We start from the raw sequence: 22,717 nt of genomic DNA, 5'->3' as shown, positions 1-22,717 counted from the left end.
GAGCGGGCGGCCGGCGGCGAGCGCAGCAGCGGGCGGGAGCGCCGCCACCTCCGTCCCCCCTCGCCGCCCCCCGGTGCCGGCCCCGCCGCTGCGGGCCCGCGGCGGCAGCAGCCGAGCGGCGGGAGGGAGCGCCTGAGGAGCCCGCGGTGGGATCGCTTTGAATTCCCGGTCGTCTCCTCCGCGGGTTACCTGCCCGGCCCAGGTGGGGCGATGCGGAGCGGAGGAGGCTGCTTTGGAGATTGCCGCCGCTTCTGATGGATGTTGTGTGTGTGTTTACCTCCGCTCCCGGTTTCCCTTTCATCTGAGGACGCGTCTGGCTCAAGCTCTGTTAAACTATCTGCCTTCTGGTGCCGTTCGTAGATAACAGAAAGAAACCTGAGCCCGAAAGGCAATTCCCCACCTTCCTCCACCTAACGTAACCTTTTCAGGCGCCTTTGAAGGTTTACTGGAGCTCCGGCGATGGTGGCAGCGGTGGGTTCCCTTGGGCTGTACTAAGAGCCTCTTGTTTTCTTTTCCCTTTTTTCTCAGAGGCATTTCATCTTTAAGGGCCGGCTGCTTGCGCACACTTTTATACCCTCTGAAGCGATCAAGAAACCATGTTGTCTGGTGGAAGAAGTGCGTTTCTGTGCCTTGGAATGATCTTGAGCTTTTGGAGCTCCATGAGTTGGATGCCTGTTGGAGGATGCCCGCATAAGTGTACATGTATTGCTTCCAACGTGGATTGTCATGGACTGGGACTCAAAACTGTACCGAGGGATATTCCTAGGAATGCAGAGAGACTGTAAGTAAAAACCGTTAAGGGCTCCTCAAGTACGGGTAGAGCACCTGGGATGAGTTTCTTAACACCTGCCTGTCAGTGCAGAGTACATACTAACAGCATTTTCAGTAATCAATCACGGATTGATGTTTCCAGGAGGGAAGGGGAGGAGCTGTTCAGAAGTTACAGCTATCTTGCTGCTGTTCTTGCCTTTTTTTAAAAAAAAAAAATCAGTTTGCATTTCACGTTTTTTTCAGTTACCATCTGATTGGGTTTTGCAGTGACTTGCTTGTAATGGAGCTTAGAGCTCTACCTGGAGTGCTCCCAGCAATGATCATTGTCAATGCAAACACCAATTTAATATGCAATTAGAAATCTGGATGTTTTCACCTGGTGGCTGGTAGCAGTTTCTCATTACTTTCTCAGGGTGGGTGATTTCATCACCATGGAAAAATCGACTACTGCCATAAACTAATCCAAATGGATAAGAAGTCACGTTAAAGCAGCCTCCAACTTCTGTCTTAAATTGCTGTGGGGAAGCTGGTTATTTAGTTTTTAATCTGCGTCCGGGTTGATGATAGTGGTGTAGTGTTGCGAGGTGCTTTCAGCCTCAGCACGGGAGAATGTAGTGAATGTGCTCATAGTAAATCTGCTGTATCGTAAATTCTCGTGAGTGTTTTAGTTCACTCTCTTAACAGGTTTCTAAGGAGAAAGCTGAAAGCAAACTTGAGTTCTTTGATACAGTTCTGGCACTCGCTTGGTGCAGAGGATGGCGGCGTCTCTGACGCTGCTTAATGCACAGCATATGGCATATTTCAGAGAATGCCGGGTGCTAGATATGAAGATGTCCAGAATGGAATGTTAAACAGAGCTTCAGCGAGGCTCTGTGCTGGGCTGACCTCGGCAAAGTGCGGTTAGTTGTCCCTTATGCGGGTTAGCTGATAACTTAAAATGTTTTTGAACTTGGAACTAAATGCTGTAGATTGTATTGGCCTGACTTCCTATTTTATTTCCTGCTGGGTCATAGAGTTGGGGAAACTTCCAGCTCTCAAGCAATTTTTCTTTCAAGAAAGCATACTAGATGAGGTTACTAAGCAAAGTTTTTTGTGCATAGAGTCCTCGTAAAGGCCAGGTTCTGTACCCAGAATGACATTTGACAGAATCCTCGAATGTTTCTAAATGCATTTTACAGTGCTGAGAGCTCTTAAATGATAGCAATATGCAGATTTCTTACTACACTGTTCAACCGTCTTAAATGTTTTGTGGCCGTATCAGCCTTCCTTCGAACCCCAGCTGTGGGAACAATAGTTTTCAGATGTTGGTGTTACAGAAAGCTTAACTTCTCTGTATGAAACTGTATACCCTCTAAAATTGATGGGTAGCAACCTGGTAGTTTAGAGATAAAAAAAATAAGCAAACCACTCCAAAACAACAAACCACTACTGCAGTAGTACACGAAGCCAGTCAGAGTTACGTCTGTGTGATAAGAGCAATGTTTTGTATGCTTCTTTGGTGAGGTGTGTTTGCATGGTTTTAAGAGCCAAGGGCTAGAATTGTTAAAATGATTCACAAATGCAAGGTTAGTTGGCCACCTACAAAGAATTTAAAAATGTAATTTGTTATTGCCTGAGTTTTAGGGCAACTGAATTAGTTTTGTTACTGTGTTTAATTTGTGAAAATGTACTTACTAGAGACGTTAACTTTCTTTGCTTTTCATATGAAGCTAAGCCAAAAGAGTAAGTTTCTGGCTTTGGTATGTTAAGTGTTAAAAAGGGGAGAGTGTAATCACTGTGCTCTTGGTCATGATAATTTTTGGTGGTGTTTACAGATTTAAATTTCAGATTGCTGGCTGCAGGAAGAACAATAGTAGCTATTTCACAATAGTCAGTTTGAGTGTTTAACCTCAGAGATACGTTTCTGATAAATATGAAATGTCGCTGTGTTGGATGTTTTGTTTGTTTTTTAAAATAGTGTGTTCACTATTCACTAGGAACACTTAGTGGCTGAAACCTTATGGAAATAGCATACGGAGGGTCACGTAGGAAACATTATTCTGTATTTTTAAATACTGTCTTCACTTTTTATTCTATTAGTCCATCATCAGCCTTTCACTGTTTTTAGTGTTCATTGTTGTCTTCTTTACAGCTGTGTTCTAAAGCTTGTATCAATTATTTCAAATCTGGATTTCTACTAATTACACTAACTTGAATTTTCTAATGTAAGCAGTAGAGAGAAATATTCCTCATAGTCTAAGTTCTGCTCATAGGTGAAACGTCAGTCTACCACTGGATATATCAGAGTATCTAATTTTTCTCTGTGGTTATGGCAACCTGTAACTATTTATGACATAACCCTGGGTTGATATGTAGTCTGTAACTAATTTGTTTAACTTGTAAATAAAACCAAATTGATTGTATCTGACTAAAGGTATTTTTATTCTCAAATGTTTATACGTTGGGAAAATAATTTTAACAAGTTTCTTGATGACCACACACCAAGTGACTTTTTAGACTCTTATGCTATTGAAAGGTCTTCACTTCTTTCGGCATTCTCTTGAGCTAAAAATTCTGCGTATCTGTTCAAGTTGGAAACTTTTTGCTTTAATTAATAAGATGGGACCACTTAAAATATTTTACTACTAAGCTTTATGTTTGTACAAATGTTACAGATTATTTGGGCTAGTGGAACCAAGTTAAATATTATTTAAATTCGTGTTAATATGAAACCACAGGAAAACTGAAAGTATAACATTAAGGAAAAAAATGGGATATCTCTCCAGAGGAAAAAAACCACAAAATTCTTAGAGAAGTTCTGTTAAATGAACTAGTGATGATCATCTGATATGCCAAGAAATGGTCATCACCAGAGTTTTTATTACTGATTATTCATGAGAAATGTGATGCATGCTTTCTTTTCTTTTTTCTTTTTGAGTACTTTGAAGGTGTAGTTTTTGTGAAGAGTTGTACCTGTGACTTCTGTCTTGAGAAGAATCCACAGATTAACCAGTTGTCACAGAAACAGAGCTGTAAAACTATCCTAAACTTTTACACAGATGGATCTTTAATAGTAGTTTTACAAATATAGCAAGTAGTATTAGGTTTGTGTTGCAGTTTACCTTTTTATTACATTCTATGGTAGTGTTCTAATTGAGTGAAGAAAATTAAAGCTTTTGCTCAGTTGGGTTTTGTGAAGAGCTTAAGAAAAGTGAATGTTGAATGTTACTGCACAAAGAAATTATTCAGCCTGGAGAAAATAAGTGGTGAAACAAAAATTTGTCACTTCCAAGGAGTAACTTCTATTTACCTTTATTCTAGAGAAGGAACCCTCAGAATAGCCGTCATTTCGCACAGAAAGAGAGAGACATGAAATTAGGTCTAAGACTTTTCCCCAAATTGCTAGATGTGGTGCTCCGCAGAGGACCTTATACATGAGCAGGATGATGTAGCTGACCTTGGGGCTTGTTGTTAGTATTTTTTGATCTGTTTCGCGTTTGCTAAGTAACTTAACATCCTACTAAAAAAAAATAAGTTTATAGACCTTTTGCGTTGTGGAGAAAACTAATAATAATTAATTCTTAGGGTGGGCACAATGATTCTTTTATTTAAGCTATGTAACTTATGAGATATTTTGTGCTAATAATGGAAGCAGAAGTTAGAATTTAGAAATTCAGAATATGTAAATACATCCATAAAAATCTTCCATCTTTTACCTTTCTGAAAAGTTCCTTAGAATTGCCTCATCAAACTCCTCTAATCAGAGTTTGCTTAGCAGCACTTCAGTTCTTACGCGTGATTCTCTATTTATGTAACTTTCTTCAGTGGAAATGCTTTCTATATATGTAAAATATTATATATGTGGCTTTTCATAACACTTAATAGTGGTGATAGTTGAGTTCAGTTTGAGATGATGTGTAAATGCAGTGAGCAGATCAAAGCCACCTGCTTGACAGTTGTATTCTTCAGCTCTGAAAAGAACAAGTGATATGGAGAAACTACTGAGAAGTCTTCTGGGTCAATATCTGCTTCCTGTTTGAATATGAAGCGTGAGCATTTGTGTTTTTCCTTCCATTCATGTCTAGTTATCTCCCTGTCTGTTAGCAGCACGTTATATATGTACAAAAGCTTCTTTGGAAAACTTAGCCATGGTTGAGGTTTTGATGGATTTCTACTTGGTGGCTTAGAATCTTAGTTTAACTGATAGCTATCCTGTGTTAACCATTGTTTTGTTTTATCTTTTACTTTGAAGGATTCTTTTCCTTGCTAAATTGATAAAGCTTGCTAGACTAATCTGTCCTGTGCTTTGTCTGAGTAGCTAAATTGAGTGTGTCCGTATTTAGGTGCAATTTAGAAGCTTAGTCATCTGCTTACTTGGGAGTTTTCATGTGGTCTGGGGTTTCTGTTATACAAATATATTATTATGGTGTTTTTGGCCTAGGTGCATGTAGCTGCTGAAGTTGCACTGGCTTGTAATAAGTCTTCAACTTCCTCAATTTGGTCTCCAAATTAAATCTAAGTTCCTGTCTTGAATGCTTCCATATTACTGCAGAATGCAATGTTAAACACATGCAGATATAATTATACCGACTCTTACGTTGACATTCTGTTTTCCTAGACTTCTTCCCACTAGGGATTGCCACTCACTTGTTCAGGTAGTAGTCTCTAAAATCTTGCATGGAGCCTCCCCCCCAGCCCTAGGTCGTGTGTCAATAACTAAGACATATATGGCTTCAGCTTCGAAGAGCTTGCTCTGACGTACTGGTCCTGGGAAAACTTGACTGAGTTGCTGAATTTAATTTGGATACTTCCCTTTAACTTAAAGCTGACTACTTGTGCTTGACTGGACATTGTCATGCACTTGTATAGGATTGGAGTCTTGCACTATTAAACGCGTTACCTCGTTTTGAAGTGAAGGAAACAGGAAGGAGGATGAAATTAGCCATTGTAATTTGGTAGCTACAGAGGCAAACAGTGGTCATTGCCATGTCTGGATTTGCACAAATTTAGATTAGGTTCTGAGATGAAAGAGACCAGACTACTTAGTGCAGAATTTTTTAATGAGTTGCTCAGAGACTATTTGCCTTTTTTCAAGTTCTTACACTTGCAGCTGAGTATTGATTCATGCAAAAGAACTAGGTGAAAGCAGAGTTGTCCCTCTAAAGAACAGCTGTTGTCTTTTATGAAGTTCTAAAATACAGATGATGAGTATTGCTGTTTTCCACCATTGGAATTTGTGCGTGCATGAGTTTGGAGAAGTGTGTGCCAAAGTTGCTGTAGCTTGCCTGGATGGATTGTGAGGCCAAAAATAAGTAAATTCTCATACTCTTTTAGTTGTACAGTAAGCTGTATAAAAACGCTTGTGTTGTACACTGTCTGTCACTTGTAAGTTGATTGTTATGAAGTCATTTGACCTTCATAATGAGTACTGTCAGTAATTTTTCAGAATGTTGCTGCCAAGCATGTTTATGTTTGTGGGTTTTTTTTTTTTACTTCAAGCATTTCCAGTTATGTTTTGTCATGGTTTGATGTGGAGGGGGGGGCTGGTTCTGGTGGCAGGAGAGGGATTTTGCTCCCTGCGACCTCCCCGGTTTTGGATCCGGGTTAGGCTTAGTTCTGGCCACCGGATCAGACTGCCATCCCCCTCGGGGTTAAGCCAATAGGGCGCCTCTGCGAATTGCCCTATTTAAGTCAGGACAAGGGAACCGGAAAAGGTGCTTCGCCCAGGATCGACCAGAGAAGGGAGGAGGGCACTGCCCCCGCTCCCTGGCTCCCGGCCGGGCGGCTGCCTGCGTCGGGCCGGCGCTGCCCACGGAGGATGGCGGCGGCGGAGCCAGCTGGGGAACTCGGGGGCACCCTACTCCCAGGGTGCCCACTGGGCTGAGTTCACCTGGAGAGGACTGAGATCTGAGAGAAACAGCTGCATCGACAGCAGGTCAGTGAGGATGGAGCGGGAGGAGGTGTGCCGGAGCCGAGTTTCCCCTGCGGCTGATGGTGAGATAGCAGGCTGCCCCCCTGCAACCAGGACGGCCTCGGTGGAGCAGCGACCCACTCGCAGCCCGTGGGGAGAAGATGCCTGAGCCCGAGGATGGTTGTGTTGGGGGCACGGCAAGGCAGAAAGGCATCTGGAGTCTTCGTGACGACCCACGCCGGAGCGAGTGGCTGCAGCTCCCTAAGTACCCGAGACTGTGGTATAGCCCACACCGGAGCAATCTGTGGGGAAGGATTGTTTCCAGTGGGCTGGACTCACGTTGGAGAAGTTTGTGGATTTTTCCTCGTGGGTAGGGGATCCATTGGAGCAGGGGAAAAGGGTGTAAGGACTCCTTCTCCTTTAAGAAAGAAGCAGCAGTAACAGCACGGAATGAACTGACCTGCACTCCCCCAGTCCCTGCCCCCTGTGCTGCTGGGGGGAGGAGGTAGAGCCAGGAGGAAAAGGAAGGTGGGGGGGGGAGAAGGTGTCGGTTTTAAGATCTGGTTTTGTTTCTTTCTGTCCTCTCAAGTAATCGGTTTTTATTTCCCTTTGTCCTTCTAAGTAATCATTAATAAACTGTTTTGCTTTGAGAAAAGCGCTGCCTGTTTTGCCCAGGACCATGGTTGGTGGGTGCTCCCTCTGTTCTTGCCTCAACCCTCAGTCCTTTTGTGTTTTTTTTTTTCCCTCTCCTCTCTACTTTATTGGAGAAGGAGAGACTGTGTGAGTTTTAGTTGCTGGATCAGCCTAAAACCACGACATGTTTAAAACAAAAATAACCTGTCCTGCATGGACATTGACATCTGATGTGATTTGTTGTCTGCATTTCAGTAGTATCTAAGCTATTCCTCAGCTTCCACGGAGCAGAAAGGAAATGATTTTCCCATAGAAATATCACAAGATGGTTGGAGTTGTAAGGATGATAGGAGAAAAGAACTTGGCTCTAATAAGGATGTTCAGTGAGTAAGTCTTAGCCCTTATGTTAAGAATTGAGCTTGTCTACTGGCGAGATTGTTCAGAAGACTTCAATCAGGATGTGTTCCCTCTCACGAACTAATGGCTCAAATGACTTGAAGCTTAATTTTTCTATAACTCTTACTACAGCTCTTGTGGTGCCCCAGTGCTTGGTTTCCCGTGGCTGCCTGTTGCTGCAGCTGATCTTTTAAAATGAATAGCTTTTTGTCTAGTGGTGGTCTAGTGGGGTCTGTTTCTCCTTGATTAGAAGATTTAATCATTCCTGAACAAAGATGGAGAATAGAAGCCATTGGTTAATATTGTAGTTATGTTGGCTTACACTAGAATCACTAGAATTAATGGAAAACTGTTTTGCTTTGAGTTCAAAGTCGAAATGTGTCAGGATCCTTTCCTAGTCGCAACTGTATTGCTCATTTTCTACATATGACACCTGCTAAGGATGGTGTAATTTCAGATAAATGTTGTGAAGACTGAATTTGAATTGAACTCTCCTTCACATTTGACTGAGGACTGCGGTTGATTACTTAAGTAATGTTTTAGGTAAATAAAATAATTTAATTGGTGAATTTTCTTTAATATATCAAATTAAGAAGTAAATCACCTTCCCCTCAGTGATTCCTGATTTCCTTTGTCGTCTTATTTTTTCCTTGCTTGTCTTTCTTTCTCTAAATTTGAACCTAAAAAATATAACTAAGTCTCGTTGCTCAAGTAAGCATAACTAGCTCTTTCAAACTCAGCGTGCTTGTGAACTGGCAAGTTCTGGAGCCTCCAGCCTATGAGATAATGCACTATAGCAAACTCTTTGTGATTTAAAGGGATGATTCTTCCTTTCTAAGTTAACCTGAAACACTCAGATGCATCATACGAAGTCCAGATCTGTTGCTGGACTTCAGTCTTGCTGTAAGCTTCGGTGTGTCTTGTAATACTACAACTACTGAGTTATCTCAAGTGTTGTGTTAATCTCAGGAAGAGGTTGTGGAATGTTCTTCATAAGTAACCTAGTACCTCTTGGCTCTTTCACTCTTTCACCTCTGTGCTCTCTGCATCTACACACAGATACACTAGATCAGGTAAAGAATTTCTGTGACTCAGTATTGAAACCCCTTTCAACAGTGGCTGATCTTTTATGGCTAGGGAGAAAGTGTGACTGAGCAAGTATGCTTCTCCAGTGCTAGCAGATCATCCATTAGTTTTAAGTAGAGCCAACTTTCTGATGGAGGCTTGATGATGGCAGTTGTAGGAATCAACATGCACATCCTCTGTCTTGCAGTCCCTTAGCTCCCTCAAGGAGTTTCTCTTTTTCTGTTTGGCTTATTTTTCATTCCTGCAAGATCAAGTAATGTTTCTCCACTTCAAGTTTGAGACAAAGCAAGTTTTTAACTTCAGGTGAGGAAGGAAGGACGGAGTCAAGATAACTTTGGGGAGAAAAGCTGAAGTGAACTTAAAACGGCAAAGCTTTGGAAGAATATTGGTGACATCATGGAGAATGACTAGAAGCAATGTGTGGCGAAGATTCCTTCAGGCGATTGTCTAGCTGTATGTTCCTATTAAAAAGATGTACAGATGAGCAGTGGTGTTCAGAAAATGTTATCATGATAGAGTTAATTTTGTGCCCCATCCTCTTGTGAAGTCTTTCAGACAGGCTGGTGGAATGTGCCTCCTGTTCTTGGCTCCATTCTTCTCCTTGGGTGATAGGGAGTTTCTATTAATTCTTGTTGATTCAAGCGCATTATTATAGCGTTATGGGTTTTGGCTTGAGGCTGCTGTTGTCGTTCCCATCCCTTTTATGTTCATTAACAGGTTTTGCTTGCCAGTTTAAGACTATATCAGTTTGACTGTTTTGTTTTAAATAACTTTCAGGATAAGAAAGGGTTGGGTTCTAGTAATATTTTGGCTGCAACGTGACTCAAGCTATTCTGCCTTTAGTATTTTTTAAAGTCTGTTCTCCGGACATCTGTATTGCTCTGTCTGTTTTCAAATCTGTTTTCAATATTGTCCAGTCAGACATTATTATTAAAGATCTTGCATGGCACTGAGGAACGGCAAAAACTTGTTGTTCCCCATTGAGAAATGGCCTTATAAGCAACTGATGGTCTTTTCTGATGGTACTAAGTACATGAAAGATCTATCTACCAATTTACATAAGGGGAACAGGTCTGTGACCTTGTACTCAAAGTAAATTTTAGATGAGTTGAGGTCCACCTCTACAGAAAAGAGAGTTTAAGAGGCTGATTCTTACCTTTCTGACAGTTATTATCAGTTTCCCCCCCCCCCCCCGCCCCCAACTCCAACTGAATCTGGTCTGTCAGTTGTCTCTGTCAGAATAACTGTCTTGTATTTTGGTTTTACACCATCTGTTTGATGGCTGCAATCTATGTTTTTAATCTCATGATTGATAGATTTCTGGAGGTTTTAATTAGTTTTCTACCTTTCTATCTGAGTTGCATCTTTTTCTGAGACCTTAATTTAAGGTAGAAATAATTTTAACCAATGGCTATATTTCCTTTTCTGTCACTGATGAAGTGACGTTTTCAGCAAACATTGGTTCAGTTAAAACGAGGAAGAAAACTCTGTTTTAAAGCTGATTTTTGTCTTGACTTTCCATCAAGAAACTTTCCATTTATTTCTAAATTGATTTCAGAATTTGTGTTGCTCACCAACTCACTTTTACCTGTGCTTTCCTGAAAGCTTGCAGTAGGGTTGCAGAAGTGATTCTTAATTTCTTATGTCAAAGGGACTTATTAGGAGAGTCCTCTGTGCTTCCTGCAGAGAGGTCAGTGTGACTGCCTTCCTATGTCACTTGCATGGTGAAGACTCAACCTTGTGGAAGTAGTATCAGGTTACTAATGAAGACCCCCCAAACACCTATTAAATGTATTTAGAGTCCAAGCAACGCTGACAATTTTGGGAGATAGCATTCTTATCATCGATACCTTGCTGGCTGCTATGTGGACCTCTGTTCATTCCAGTCTGAGGTGCAAGGCTTTGAGCAGTGATGCTATATTTAGGAGTTTAATTGGAGAGACTTTAACCTTCTTCTGTTGTGTGGGGACACTGTAGTGACATTATGCTGTGACTGTACATACAGGCAATCACCCAAAAGGAGACAAATCAGTTGCCTGTAATTTCGCAGAATGTTTTCTCTGTGTGCCTTCACAGTCGTTCCTGTTTGCATAGACAAAAGATCAGTTCTTCTATTTCAACCAGAGCTCTGCAGAAGTGGAGGGATAAAATACTCTGGAGGTTAATGATTTGGAGATCAGTAACCCATTTTAACAGCCTGTGAACATGCTTGTAGAAGGTGAGGGGAGAATGGTGATGAACTCCATTTCTAATAGGGTTGGTTTTTTTTCCATTTTGATGTTCTTGCTTGGGAGCAACTGTCTTCATTTTAAAAAAAAAAAGGCCACTTTGCAAAATTTTTAATTTACTGTAATTTTCATAGTATCAGTTAAAAATCTGTAATGCAAGTGAGGCTAAGAGTTGAGGACAGTGCCTGCTGTAGTGGTCAGTACTGTTTCATCTGCTTGTCTTCTTCCCTTTGCTTTTTTTTGTCTTTGCTGAAAGCCCGTTAGGTCATCTTTGTACGATGCTTAACATGAAGAAATCTTCAACTATGACAAGCGTGCTCCTAAGTGTGATAACAGAAGTGGTAATAAATTTCATATTAGTAAATTTGAGATTCTGATCTCCAAGATCACAGCACTATAAGATGTAGTCTTTAATGTCTGGTTCCAAACTCTTTTTTCCAAGAGCTAGATTCTGAAAAGGTTGGCTGCTTGACTGGGGGGGGATGAGGAGCAGGGTAGAGGGGAAGATTGTGGATGAATGTTCTCATGGAATGTTTCAAAAGATAAGCATTTAACTATTATGGAAATAACGTGCTGAAAGCGGAGGCACAGATGAGATCTTGTGCTTACTAAGAGTTAGAGGACTATTCAGTCAGTTCAGCCGAACTGTCCTACCGTGTTGTTTTTGCTGATGTTTTTTCTGGTTATGCGCTGGTGAATAATGAACTCTTAGGTATTTTAGAAGCTCCTAAAGTTGAAGTAGTACTTGGTTGTCTGTGGCAAAAATGGTTATTGGCATTAGCAGTAGCTATAGCTTCATATATAACATGATACTGACCTAATACAAGAACTTGACTTGGAAAGGCTTTTTCCACAAACAGCTTGCCCCAAAGTAGAAAAGATTCAAATTCCTGACTTCAGTGTTTCTTCAGAGGTTACAGAAAGCTCATCATAAAACAGAAGATGTTTCCCTGGAATTTGATAACCATATTCCTTGGAACATTCTGTCTTTTACAAAGATGAATGACTAAAGAAATTCTTACTTCTTACTCAGAGGTCCATGTAAGAATAGAGTTTAGCTTTATGTGAATGATTTCTTCCCCTCCACCCATTACAAAGAAAATAGCAAACAGCATGGAATCCTTGTCTGCCAAAGGTTTGATTGCCCATTCTCTCTGTTTCAGAATATAACATGTAGCATATAAAACTCATATAATAAATGTGATCACATGACATCAAGCCCATTAAAGCTAATCACTGCATATATGTGTACTGGTTGTACACAGATATGGAGATACTAATATTTATTTAAAACAGCTATATTCTTTAAATATGACCTTGAGAAACGTTAGCAAGAAAAATCTGCGTTCTGAAAGCCATTCAAAGGTTTTGTGTCTTCCTGTTAGTCATAAAGCATGTTTTGCCTGGACTTCAGTCGGACCTTAAGTTTTGGATTTTCCCCAAATTTATCTTTTGTCTGTGTGATGGTTTTGTTTAGACTGGGGAGTCATTATATTAAGTACATTTTTTTGAAATGCTGATTTCGGAAAAACCTGGATGAAACATCTCTGCTTGGTGAGGGTGGTAGTGGTTACGGCATCAGTTAGTGAGGTGGGAACTTCTGGGTCACGAGCTTCTCTGAAATAGTTGTGGAGTCATGAGAAGAGGCTAGCTGTCTCATCCTCTTGAAGTGGTAGAGCTGGTTAGAGATGGTGTTTTAAGAACATAGCTGGGGAGTAAAAAGAGAACATATGAGGAAATAGTGCAAGGAAGCAGTTGTGCATTTCTGAAATGCCTAAATAAATGCAGTAGGGAGGTAAGCTGGAGACAAGAATGAAGTGGTGAAACAAATCACGGAAGTAAAATTCTGGAGCAAAGAAAACTTGTTTTCTAGAAGTGGAAGTAGATATTGAGAAATAAAGCCCCGAGGCAGCGGCTGGCCCTTCAGAGCAAGATGAAAACACACATCTGGATATAAGTTTCTCAGTTAAGAATGTGAAAGTATAAGAAACAGCCCAATGACTGTTTGGAGTTGGGAGTTTTAATAGATAGCATATGAAAAGGAAGGCAAAGATAAGGAGCAATCTAAAGTGTTTCATGGATTTCTTTGGGGGTGGTGTGGTTTTTTTGCAGGGAGAACTGCAGAGTTCTTAATTGCTTATGAAATTTTTTGGAAGTTGAAAATGAATTACACACAGTTGATATTAACTTTGTTTTATGGAATAGATGTTTTCCAAGATTGTTCTTCCATAGTTCTTAGGTTTATAATAGGTTTAGTGCAAAGTGGTTTTATAAGTATGAGTAGTTTCAGTAACTTGAAATGTCAAATGTGTGTGCCTAGTCTTGTTTAGAAAAACTTGTTTCATGTTCATTTAGCAAACACTGTGAAATTAATTCAACTGCACTCCAGCAAGTCAACTGTTGAAAACCAGAAGCTGGAGGAGGATGGGGAGGGGGCAGGGAAGATTGAAATCTACTTGAGAATGAAGAAGATGGCTTGTGGTTGTAACATCTGGATGCTAATTGGTTAGGTCAATATACAACTTCATTCAAATTTCATTTTATATCTTAAAACTGTCCTACATCTTTTACTGCAGCTTCTTGGCTTAATCTGCTCATTAGTGGCTATGGTAGACATGTACACTCAGTATGGAATTTCTTGGAAGGGATAGAATTGGTCAAACTGGATGCTTGTTAAATTAAAAAAAAAAACAACCTTGAACAACAAAAACCCCAAACACAAAGACAGACTTTGCTTACCTTTCCAGGAAAAGATCTCTTGGGAATTGTTTCCAGTTTGTGCATGTCTGAAAGTGAACAAGGAGATGAAATCACAGCTTGATTTTTTTTTTTTTTCATGTCAAGCTTCACTAAAACAATTTGTTGGTAGAACTTTGTTCCGAGTCATCAAGAATTAGAGCAGTCAGAAGCAGGTGTGAAATATTTCAAGGCTTAAATGTCAAATTGTCTGTATTACTGAAGGGCACCTAAACAGATAGCAGCTTCTTCGCTGCATTATATTCAGTCATATACCACATAGTTGAGTGAAACGCAGACTTAAATGCAAACATCAGATACTGTCTCTCTGGAATAAAGCAATGTGAATTTTGGTGGAGTTCACATGCAGTGTTCCCCCCAAATGTGCCCGTTGTGATTGACTGAATGTAGAATTAAAAAAACAAAACTGATGAAAAAAGACAAGTGTGTGCACGAATCAGGGCAAAAAACAGTCTCATGAAAAAATAGAGTTTTTTGTCAATCCTTGTTTCTCACTTTATTGCCTTTTGTTGTAGCAGTCCTAAATTAACATTAAACACGCTGGAGAAGTTATTAAAATTTTTGGAAGTATAGTTTAGTCATAAATTGTAGCAATGACGTTAACTCAGAAGAATGCTTATACTTTTTACAAGATTTTTTGAAGTTCAGTTATCACAACTTATACTTTACACTGTTTTACAAGACATTTCTGTTTGACATGGTGAATGTGTATTCATTTGGGTAACCTTTTAAGTCCAAAAGTGAAGAGGATTAAAGTGCAGGCACGTAATTCATATCCTGATGAGACTGTCCATTTCATAGTTGAGTGAAAATATGGCCCAAAAAACGTTTGACCTTGTCTGATTTCTACCTGTGTGACTGCTTGATCTTTTTTGAATAGCACTGGACTGATGTAACCACGTAATGTCTGCACAACCAGCTGGTGCACGTTGGATATGAAACATGAGATACAGTTGTAGGAGTTAAGTAGGAATGATGAAATAAAATAAAGAATTGAAAAGAAATAAGTGAAAAATTAAGTTTTTGTTTATGCAGCTGTTAACCTTGGGATTCTTTTATGAGAAGGAAAATGATGCTTGAGGTAATATGACGCAGTACTGTTCTTCTTTCTCTTTATAATGTGCGCTTCTTGGCTTCATTATTAAATCATGTTTCTGCAGCAACTGTATTTTAAAGTATTTTCTATAGTTTTCTCTGTGCTTCAGATTTAAAGCTTTCTACTAAGCCCTGATCTCCCTTCAAAGCAAAAATGAACCAACAAACAAATGTTTTACCCTTTTTTTTCGTAGAAAATGTGGAATTATCGAATTTTTAAGGTTGGAAAGGACTTCAGGAGGTCTCCTAGTTCAGCCTTTGCTCAAAGCAGTATCAACATGGAATTTAGATCATATTACACAGGGATTTGTCCAACTGGGTCTTGAAAACCACAGCACCTTTATGCAACCTCTTCTACAACTCAAATATCCTGATAGTAACAAGGGTGTGTTTTTTTATAAACAGCCAGAATCTCCCTTATTTAAATTTATGATCATTATGTCTCTCTTACTGTATACTTCAGTGAAGAGCCTTGCTCCATTTTCAGATTAACCTTTCTGTAGGTACTCAAAGATTGCTCTTCAGTCATCCAGACCCTGCCCTTTTCAAGAGTAAACAAGCTAAGCTTCCTCACACTCATCTTAGGTAGTCAAGTCCTTTGATTTCAGTGGTGTTTTACTGGACTTGCTCAAGTCTATTAGCATCCTCCTTGGATTGAGGGGCTCAAAACCGGACACAGTATTCCCTGTGTAGTTGAGAAAGAGTTCATCCTGAATTCATAGATATTGTTTCAGCGTAGAAGGCAGTCAGGTAGGTCAAGCAAGATTTAACTTTGGGAAATCCGTTGGCTATTTTCAGTCATCGTCTCTTCTGCGTGCCCAGAAATTGCTTCCGATAGTATTTATGCTGACTTGTCCAAGGACCAAAATGAGGCTGATGCTGACCAGCCTGCACATTGCCATACCATTCTTTTCAATGTTGTTGGAGACAAGTGTGGTACTTAGCTGTATCAGAGATGTCACAGAAAGGCTGTACTGTATCAGTCAGATCTCTGCTCCAACAGATGCATCCTGTCTGTTCCCACAGGCTTGTACAGGTCAGGATTTCTTAAGAGATGCTTGACTTGATCCTCTGCACAACTGGCTGTTCCTCTTATCTTTGAATCTTGTCTTTAGACACAAAGACTTGGGAGACTCTGTCAGTGAAGGCTTAGCATGAAGAAAGCATGAGTACCTCAGTCTGTCACTAAACCATCATATCTTCCTTATTCTTTTATAATTCATGTACTGCCAGAAGCAGTTCTTGATGATGCTTTCCAGTTTGAACTCTAGCCTAATACCATCCCTTAGTGTTTGGGCAATGTTTCTGTACTCCTGAGTACCATACCCTCTCTTCTGTGCTGGAGCTTAGTCATGAGATGCTTGTTTAGCCAAGGTCATATTCTGATACATCTGCTCATTTTCCTCATGGAGGAACATGGAGTGTTCTTGTGCTAAGGTTATTCTAGGCTGCTTCCCACAGGATGTCCCCACTGATCTCTTGAATTATTAAAAAATTCAGAATTCTGGAAAACTGAATTCTGCTCTCCTGAAGTCCAGGGTCTATGCTCTGCTACTTACTGTCCTCACACCCCTCAGCATTCTAAATGTCATTTCATGATCACTAAAGCAAGGATTCTACTGAATATCTCACTGCTAACCACTTCATCATTTGTGAATAGAAGGTCAGGAGAACTTAACCTGTGGTCGGCTTACCTACCATCTATTTTAGGAAGCTATGCCTGATACCCTCTGAAGTCTAACTTGTTTGCCTGCTTCTGTGCTGCCTTTCCAGCAAATGTCAGGGAGATTGAAGTTCCTGGTAAGAACCAGGGTCTGTGATCTGGACACTTCCTCCCATTGCTTAAAGAGGAGTGGTGTTTTCTTCTTCATGCTGAGTGGGTGGTTGGTAACAAACTTCTACCATAATATCACCACCACTGACCTCTCCTCAGATCCCCACCTGCACACTCAGTGGGACTCTCGCCCAATCCATAGAGGAGCTTCAGATGTTTGAGCTATTCCTTCACATGAAGGGCAGCTTCTCCTCCTCCTGTTCCGTGCCTGTCTTCACTGAGGACCCTGTATTCAACCATTGCCAAACATACGCATGACTACAAGAACTACAGTCACTCTGTCCATTGTGCTGCTTTCTGCAGGTCTCAGGTGCAACTTTCAACAGCAATCTGCTCAATGGAGCCACTGCACAAGTTGCAAAAGGTAATTTTTTCTTGGTGTTTTTTAGCACCTATGGTTTGCCAAGTCGTTTTTCTTATTTTTATAAGGATAAAGACAGAAGTGTGTTGCCTGAAAGTGCTTTCAGATCGTTTGGACACTTAATGTGGATTATTAACCAAGCACTACTGTAATGGGTTTAAGAATGGATAGCTTATTCACAAAATTAGGGCGCTTAACCTCTAAGATCAGTTTCCTCATTGTTCAGACAGAAAGAAAACAGTGAGTCACACCTGAAAGCCTTTTGTAATCAGAAGGAATGATCTTTTTTTTTGAATTAAAAGCTGTATCATGTAGGTGTGCTACAAAAGTATGAAGAACTGCAGCATGGAATTTGTACATTCCAGCTATTGTGTGGATATTTAATTACTATTTAAATTAGAGACTAAACGATTTAAACTAGAGACTGAAACTATCCAATGTCATACATGTGCTATCCAACAACAGCAAAAATTATTACATGTTGGATTTTAAGTTTATTGTTATTCTGATTTAACATGAGTAGCAAGCTATATCAAAATTACTGGAGCCCAATATCACTGTATTAATACACTCTGTGCCGTGTTTGCTACTGAAGCTATGCAGAATATTTCTGAATCCTTTGGAGAACTGGTGGTTGTGGCAGGGCTTGTTTTTTGTCTACTAATGTGCCTCCACATATGACTTGATCTTACTGCATATCAGAGAAGGGGTTCTGTGTTCTCCTACCTACTAGGTAGTTATAGATTTAAGTAAGATCTCCCCTTCATCTTTTAAGTAATTTCGGCAAGCCCAGCTCTCAGCCTCTGTTCATACGTTGTATGCTGGAGCTTCCGGATGGTCTCCGTGGCCCTTTACTTCCCTCTCTCTGATGCATCAATGCCTTTCTTGTACCAGGGAGCCTGAAACTGGACACAGTATTGCAGATGAACTGTCACAGATCCTGAGTACAGAGATGGGTTAATTCTTACAAATTCTTAAACCCTTTTGGCTACACTCTTGCTGGTACAGTCTGGTCAAAGGTGACCTTCAGTGCTACAAGAGCACACTGCTGATGGTTTGTGGCCCAATGGGACTCCAAGATCCTTTTCTGCAAAGCAGCTCCTTGGTTGGTCAGTGCCCCACCTGTAATTGTTGCATGGGATTATTTTCTCCTAGATAGAGGACTTTATTTTTTTTTTTTCCCCTGTTGACTTAGATGATGTGAAATCTTTAGAAAGTACTAGGCTCCCTAGCAGTCATGAAAAAAAAATAATTCTCATGCTTCTTTGCTAAGTAAGCTGTTTGTTTTAAGAAGAAAACAATAACTTAAAGTCATATATAGAGATGGAACGTACCATCTTCTTTTTTAAAAAATGATTTTTCTTCACCTGAACATGATTTTGAAGTTTTTGTATTTTCTTTACAAGTGATGTTCGTACTTGCCCAAGTGATTGGGAAACTGATGGAGTTTGTGAATTTCATAAAATCCAGTCCCAGAACTTTATTTCCTGCATTGCAAAAGTTGAGATGGAAATATGTTAAATCTGAAGATATGCAGATTGTGCTGCCAGAGGATTTCAGGGTAGTGTTACAACTGAGTAGTTTATCACAGTAACTTTGAAGTTCTTGGATTGAAGGCATAAGAGAATTGCCAAGTGCTTTCTATGGGGAATGATAGTCATTTAAGGTTAAGAGGCTAGAGGCAGTCCGTACCCATTAAAGACAAATTAACTCCATAGCAGAAATCCTGGAAAATGGTTAAAATAACAAAACAGATACTGGGTGTGTAAAGACTGCAAAGGGTAGCCAAAAGCTACTCTATGGATATGTTTGCACATGGGAGTGGATTTTTCTCCTTTTAATGGTTATGGTTGTTAGCATGTTCCCAAACCGAGAACAAAAGTACTCGTAAAGAGAGGAGGGCTTTACTTAACAACCTTTTGCCTCCACCCCTGCAGGTAGCTTTCATAAAAATCAAGAAGGTATTTCTTGTGGCTTTAAGCTTCCAGAGTGCAGCAGGTAGCCAAGTGAATGGTTAACTTACCTGTGAAAATGCATGTTTCCTCTAACTGGGGTGTTGCCTGTTTCTGGTCATGGTTACCTTGCTAGTGATTGGGGGCTGGGAAAACAAATCCAACAGGAAAATTTTCAAGGGATGACTCAGCTGTCATTCTAGCAGGTGGTTTGGATAGACCAAGTCTTTTAGCAATGTAATGGCAAAACAATAAAAGCCTTGTTTCCCAGGAATGCGTACTGCTTGAGTTATTTGGAGGAATTAAGCTAATGAAAAATATCAGTAACTCTTCAGATTCAAGAATCCAGATTTGATTGCTATCACTTGAATTTTAGTTTCCATGTTTTGCATGTTACTGCCAAGTTGATTTGTCATTGAAATTAAGTCCTTTGGAACATATAGATTAATTATAACAAAGGTGGTGTGCTGTATCCTCAAAACAGTTGCTCTGAAATTTGTAAGGAAATAATTTTTTCTTCTGTTTTTCAAAAACTTTTGGAAGTTTCATGAATTGTGTCCTAGCTGAGGGTTGTTTCGATGCAAGTTCTAGATGGTGTGTTGGATCCTGACGTCTTTGGTTCTTGGGGGACAACAAAGTTTTTTATTAATTCTTAAATACGTTGTTCTGTGTGACATGCAAATTTCATGCATTCCTTATTGGAAAATACCAGAAAATGAGATGAAGAGAAGTGCATCCTCTCTGTAGATTACACAAGGTGTTGGTTTCATCAAGATTCTTTTCAGACTGTTGGGTTTTATGCTGATTTGTTTGTCCCAAAAGTGACACAAATATGTATAGCTTTGAGCTGGTTCGTGGTAGCCACTTTCAAAACTTAGCAGGAACAGAAACTAAGTTTCATGTTTGAGGTTCTGTGACTATAAATACATACTTAACCTGCTTATGAAGCAATTGGACAGGAAAGAATCCTCGTGCTGCGTAACTTGGCTGGGAGCTGTCTTTTGAAGTTTGTGGCAGTTAATTTTTCTTAAACACAGTGTGCAGTTTCTCTTATTGAATTCTTGGTTTATTAATATAAATGAACAAACATCTGAGGATGTGAACAAAGTTGCAGCTGGTGCTCTAGATTCCCTTCTCCTTAGGTAGCAGGTCGTTTTCACTTTGATTGTGTTTTCATTTGGTGTAGTTGCTTCCTAGGTTAAAGACAGATAGATTAATAAACATTTTCTGAAACACTACCTGTCTAGGACTTGTGTTTGTCTTTGAGTTGCAAAATCAGCGACTGCCATGAAGTTATAGAATATCAGAGACGATTTTCAGTTTTGTTGTCAGGAATGCCACTGTATTTGCCAGATTGGCACCTGAGAGTTCTCTGAAACTGAGGAAGACTGTTGCTCCTGGAATACTTATTGACAGTGAATGTCCTTAACAAAATGAAATAATTGGTTACTTGTAGAAGGAGAACTAAAGCAACTTCTTTTCTGACCAAAAGCTAACAGGGTTAGGCCTGGAGTCTGGTGGTTTTCCAGATAAGAAAAAATTGTAGCTTAAAAAAATGCCTTAATTAGAAGCTTGTCTTAAAGTAAATACTCCACTTGCAGTAAAACCCTAGGCCCCTCTTGTCTAACACCTTGCAACTGGCAGTAAAGCAAAAGAAGAAGAGAAAAAAAAACCCAAAATGTTAGGTGGCTTTTGCAAGAAGCGAGAACTATATACTGCTTTCTCTAGGACTACGGTTATACGAGAACGAACAGAATGGTTAAAGGTTACATATACAGAGAAGGTCATATTTCGCTGTGCGGCCCTAACATTGTTCTATATTGCCATGTATCAGGGGAACACATTGCACAATTGGGGCTCGTGGTTAGCAACATCATGAGGCATTTCGCAGGTTTACGTTTTTGCATTTCACAGCGATCTTAAACTAAGACAATCACTTATCTTGAATAAGCACACCCTACTCCTCGCCACTTACTTGCACATCCATCCATTGTCCCATATTGACATGAATCAAATGAACATATTTCACATGACTAACATGAACTTGCTACGATCTGGTAGTGTTGTTTTGAATTTTTGCATCCTTGCGTGTAAAAGGATTTGAATTTTGTATAAGGATTTTTTATTTATATGCAAGTATTGAATTATTGATTTGAAGATTGTTGCAAGACTTCAGTATCTGATTGTCTTTGTTACTGGCTCTTTTATAAGTTTATGGTGGTGGTGAAGTGTTGTCAAAGCCAATTCTAATTTTATGTGTTTGAGAAGTACAGGCTCAGAGCTGTCTAAGATGCGTGTGTATATTTGCCAAGGTTTGTGAGTCTGGAAGAGAGAAGCAAGTAGTGCTAAGTGGCAAGTGGATTTACTTCTCAAGTCATAAACTTTATGCAGTCCAAGGAAGAGGATGGGAATCGAGAGCAGTGTCCAGATACATTGAAAGAGTTGAGTGGCTAGGCAGAAGAATTATCAACTGAAATTTAAGTAACATAACAAGAAATCTGTGTACTCGTACTGTTTGAAGCTGAATCATAGCATGCTTCAGAGAGTGTTGATGCTTTAAAACATTTAGAAGTCTGTCTTAAGTTCACTACATTGTTTTTAGAGCAGAATGAAAGATGAAGCAATTCAGAGGAATTCTTGCTATGAAGCAGGATTTGCTCCAGTTGCTCCGAGCATCCCTGTTTGTAATAAGAGTGCACATTGTGTGACTTCGTCTTCATCATCTACAAAATATGTATTGAATTAAATTGTTATTAGAACATAGCAGGACATGTTTATGAGTAAAGCTCATTTTAATAGTTCATCTGAACTCACTTTCATCATGTCTTGTGCCATTCTAGTCCAATTCATGTTCCTGTTCCCACTGAAATAATTCCTTCTGTGTCTGTTTTCTTTAAACTGCCACTACACCTGCATTGTGTGTTTTGTGCTAAAAAGAAAAATAGATTGTCAAGAGAGTCCTAATACGAAAAGCTGTACTAATGCTGGTATAGATAACAATTTCTGTCTTTTTAAGTTAGTGGGATCAACTTTGCTGCTGATGCACCAGAAGAGATGTTCTTAGGTGATGGCACAATGTTGCCTGAACATGAAATGACAGAGTAGGAGCTAGGCTTCTGTGTGTGTGGGGTGAGACTGATATATTGGTAAGATCTAAGATCCGCTTGGCCCCACACACTATGCAAGATGCAGGAATTCTGCACCGTAAGAATTTTGTGTAGAATGAATGTATCTGCACATAGGTATTTGCTGAAGTTAAATATAAATTAGATTCACCTTTACCGTATAATTTTCCCCATGTCTTTGGCCCAGATGATTTCTTTTCAAAGCTGCGTTTGTTTCCAAGAGTTCTTATGAACACTGATGTATCTGAAAGCCAACCAAGATGAGATGTTAAGGTTTAGGTTTTTGTAGTTGAAACCCACTAGTGAGCCCATAATCAGCTGCCAAACTTTATGAAGGAAACATAAAATATTATGTTGCCCACAAATACCAGCTGTAAACCACTAATGTCTGCATTAGTTCAGTAACTTCACAGTCACAAAGTTTAATTGACTAATGGGGTAACCTGTGGCAATTTGCTTCCTTGCATCTGTGTTGGACCTACTGTGAACCGGAGGAGGAAGTGGTACGTAGTAGTTCATCAAGGTTTTAGTCTGTTTTTCTTCAAATGGCAGATAAGCCTTGAGGGAGAGCTTGTTGGAATGGGGAAAT

General features: G+C 39.8%; 1 protein-coding gene across 1 annotated transcript in view; it reads left to right on the top strand.

Moving 5' to 3' along the window:
• The first annotated feature begins 596 nt into the window (after positions 1-596).
• SLIT3 (slit guidance ligand 3) overlaps positions 597-22,717 on the top strand; it is a 526,008-nt gene continuing 503,887 nt past the window's right edge. The window contains exon 1 of the mRNA XM_086621882.1: positions 597-781. Within this exon, the coding sequence (XP_086478008.1) occupies positions 597-781 (185 nt within the window). The remainder of the gene's footprint in view (positions 782-22,717) is intronic.

The sequence above is a fragment of the Tauraco erythrolophus genome, chromosome 16, assembly GCF_009769465.1.
Source record: "Tauraco erythrolophus isolate bTauEry1 chromosome 16, bTauEry1.pri, whole genome shotgun sequence".
NCBI classification, from domain to species: domain Eukaryota; kingdom Metazoa; phylum Chordata; class Aves; order Musophagiformes; family Musophagidae; genus Tauraco; species Tauraco erythrolophus.
This window is presented reverse-complemented; position numbering and strand designations above follow the sequence as displayed.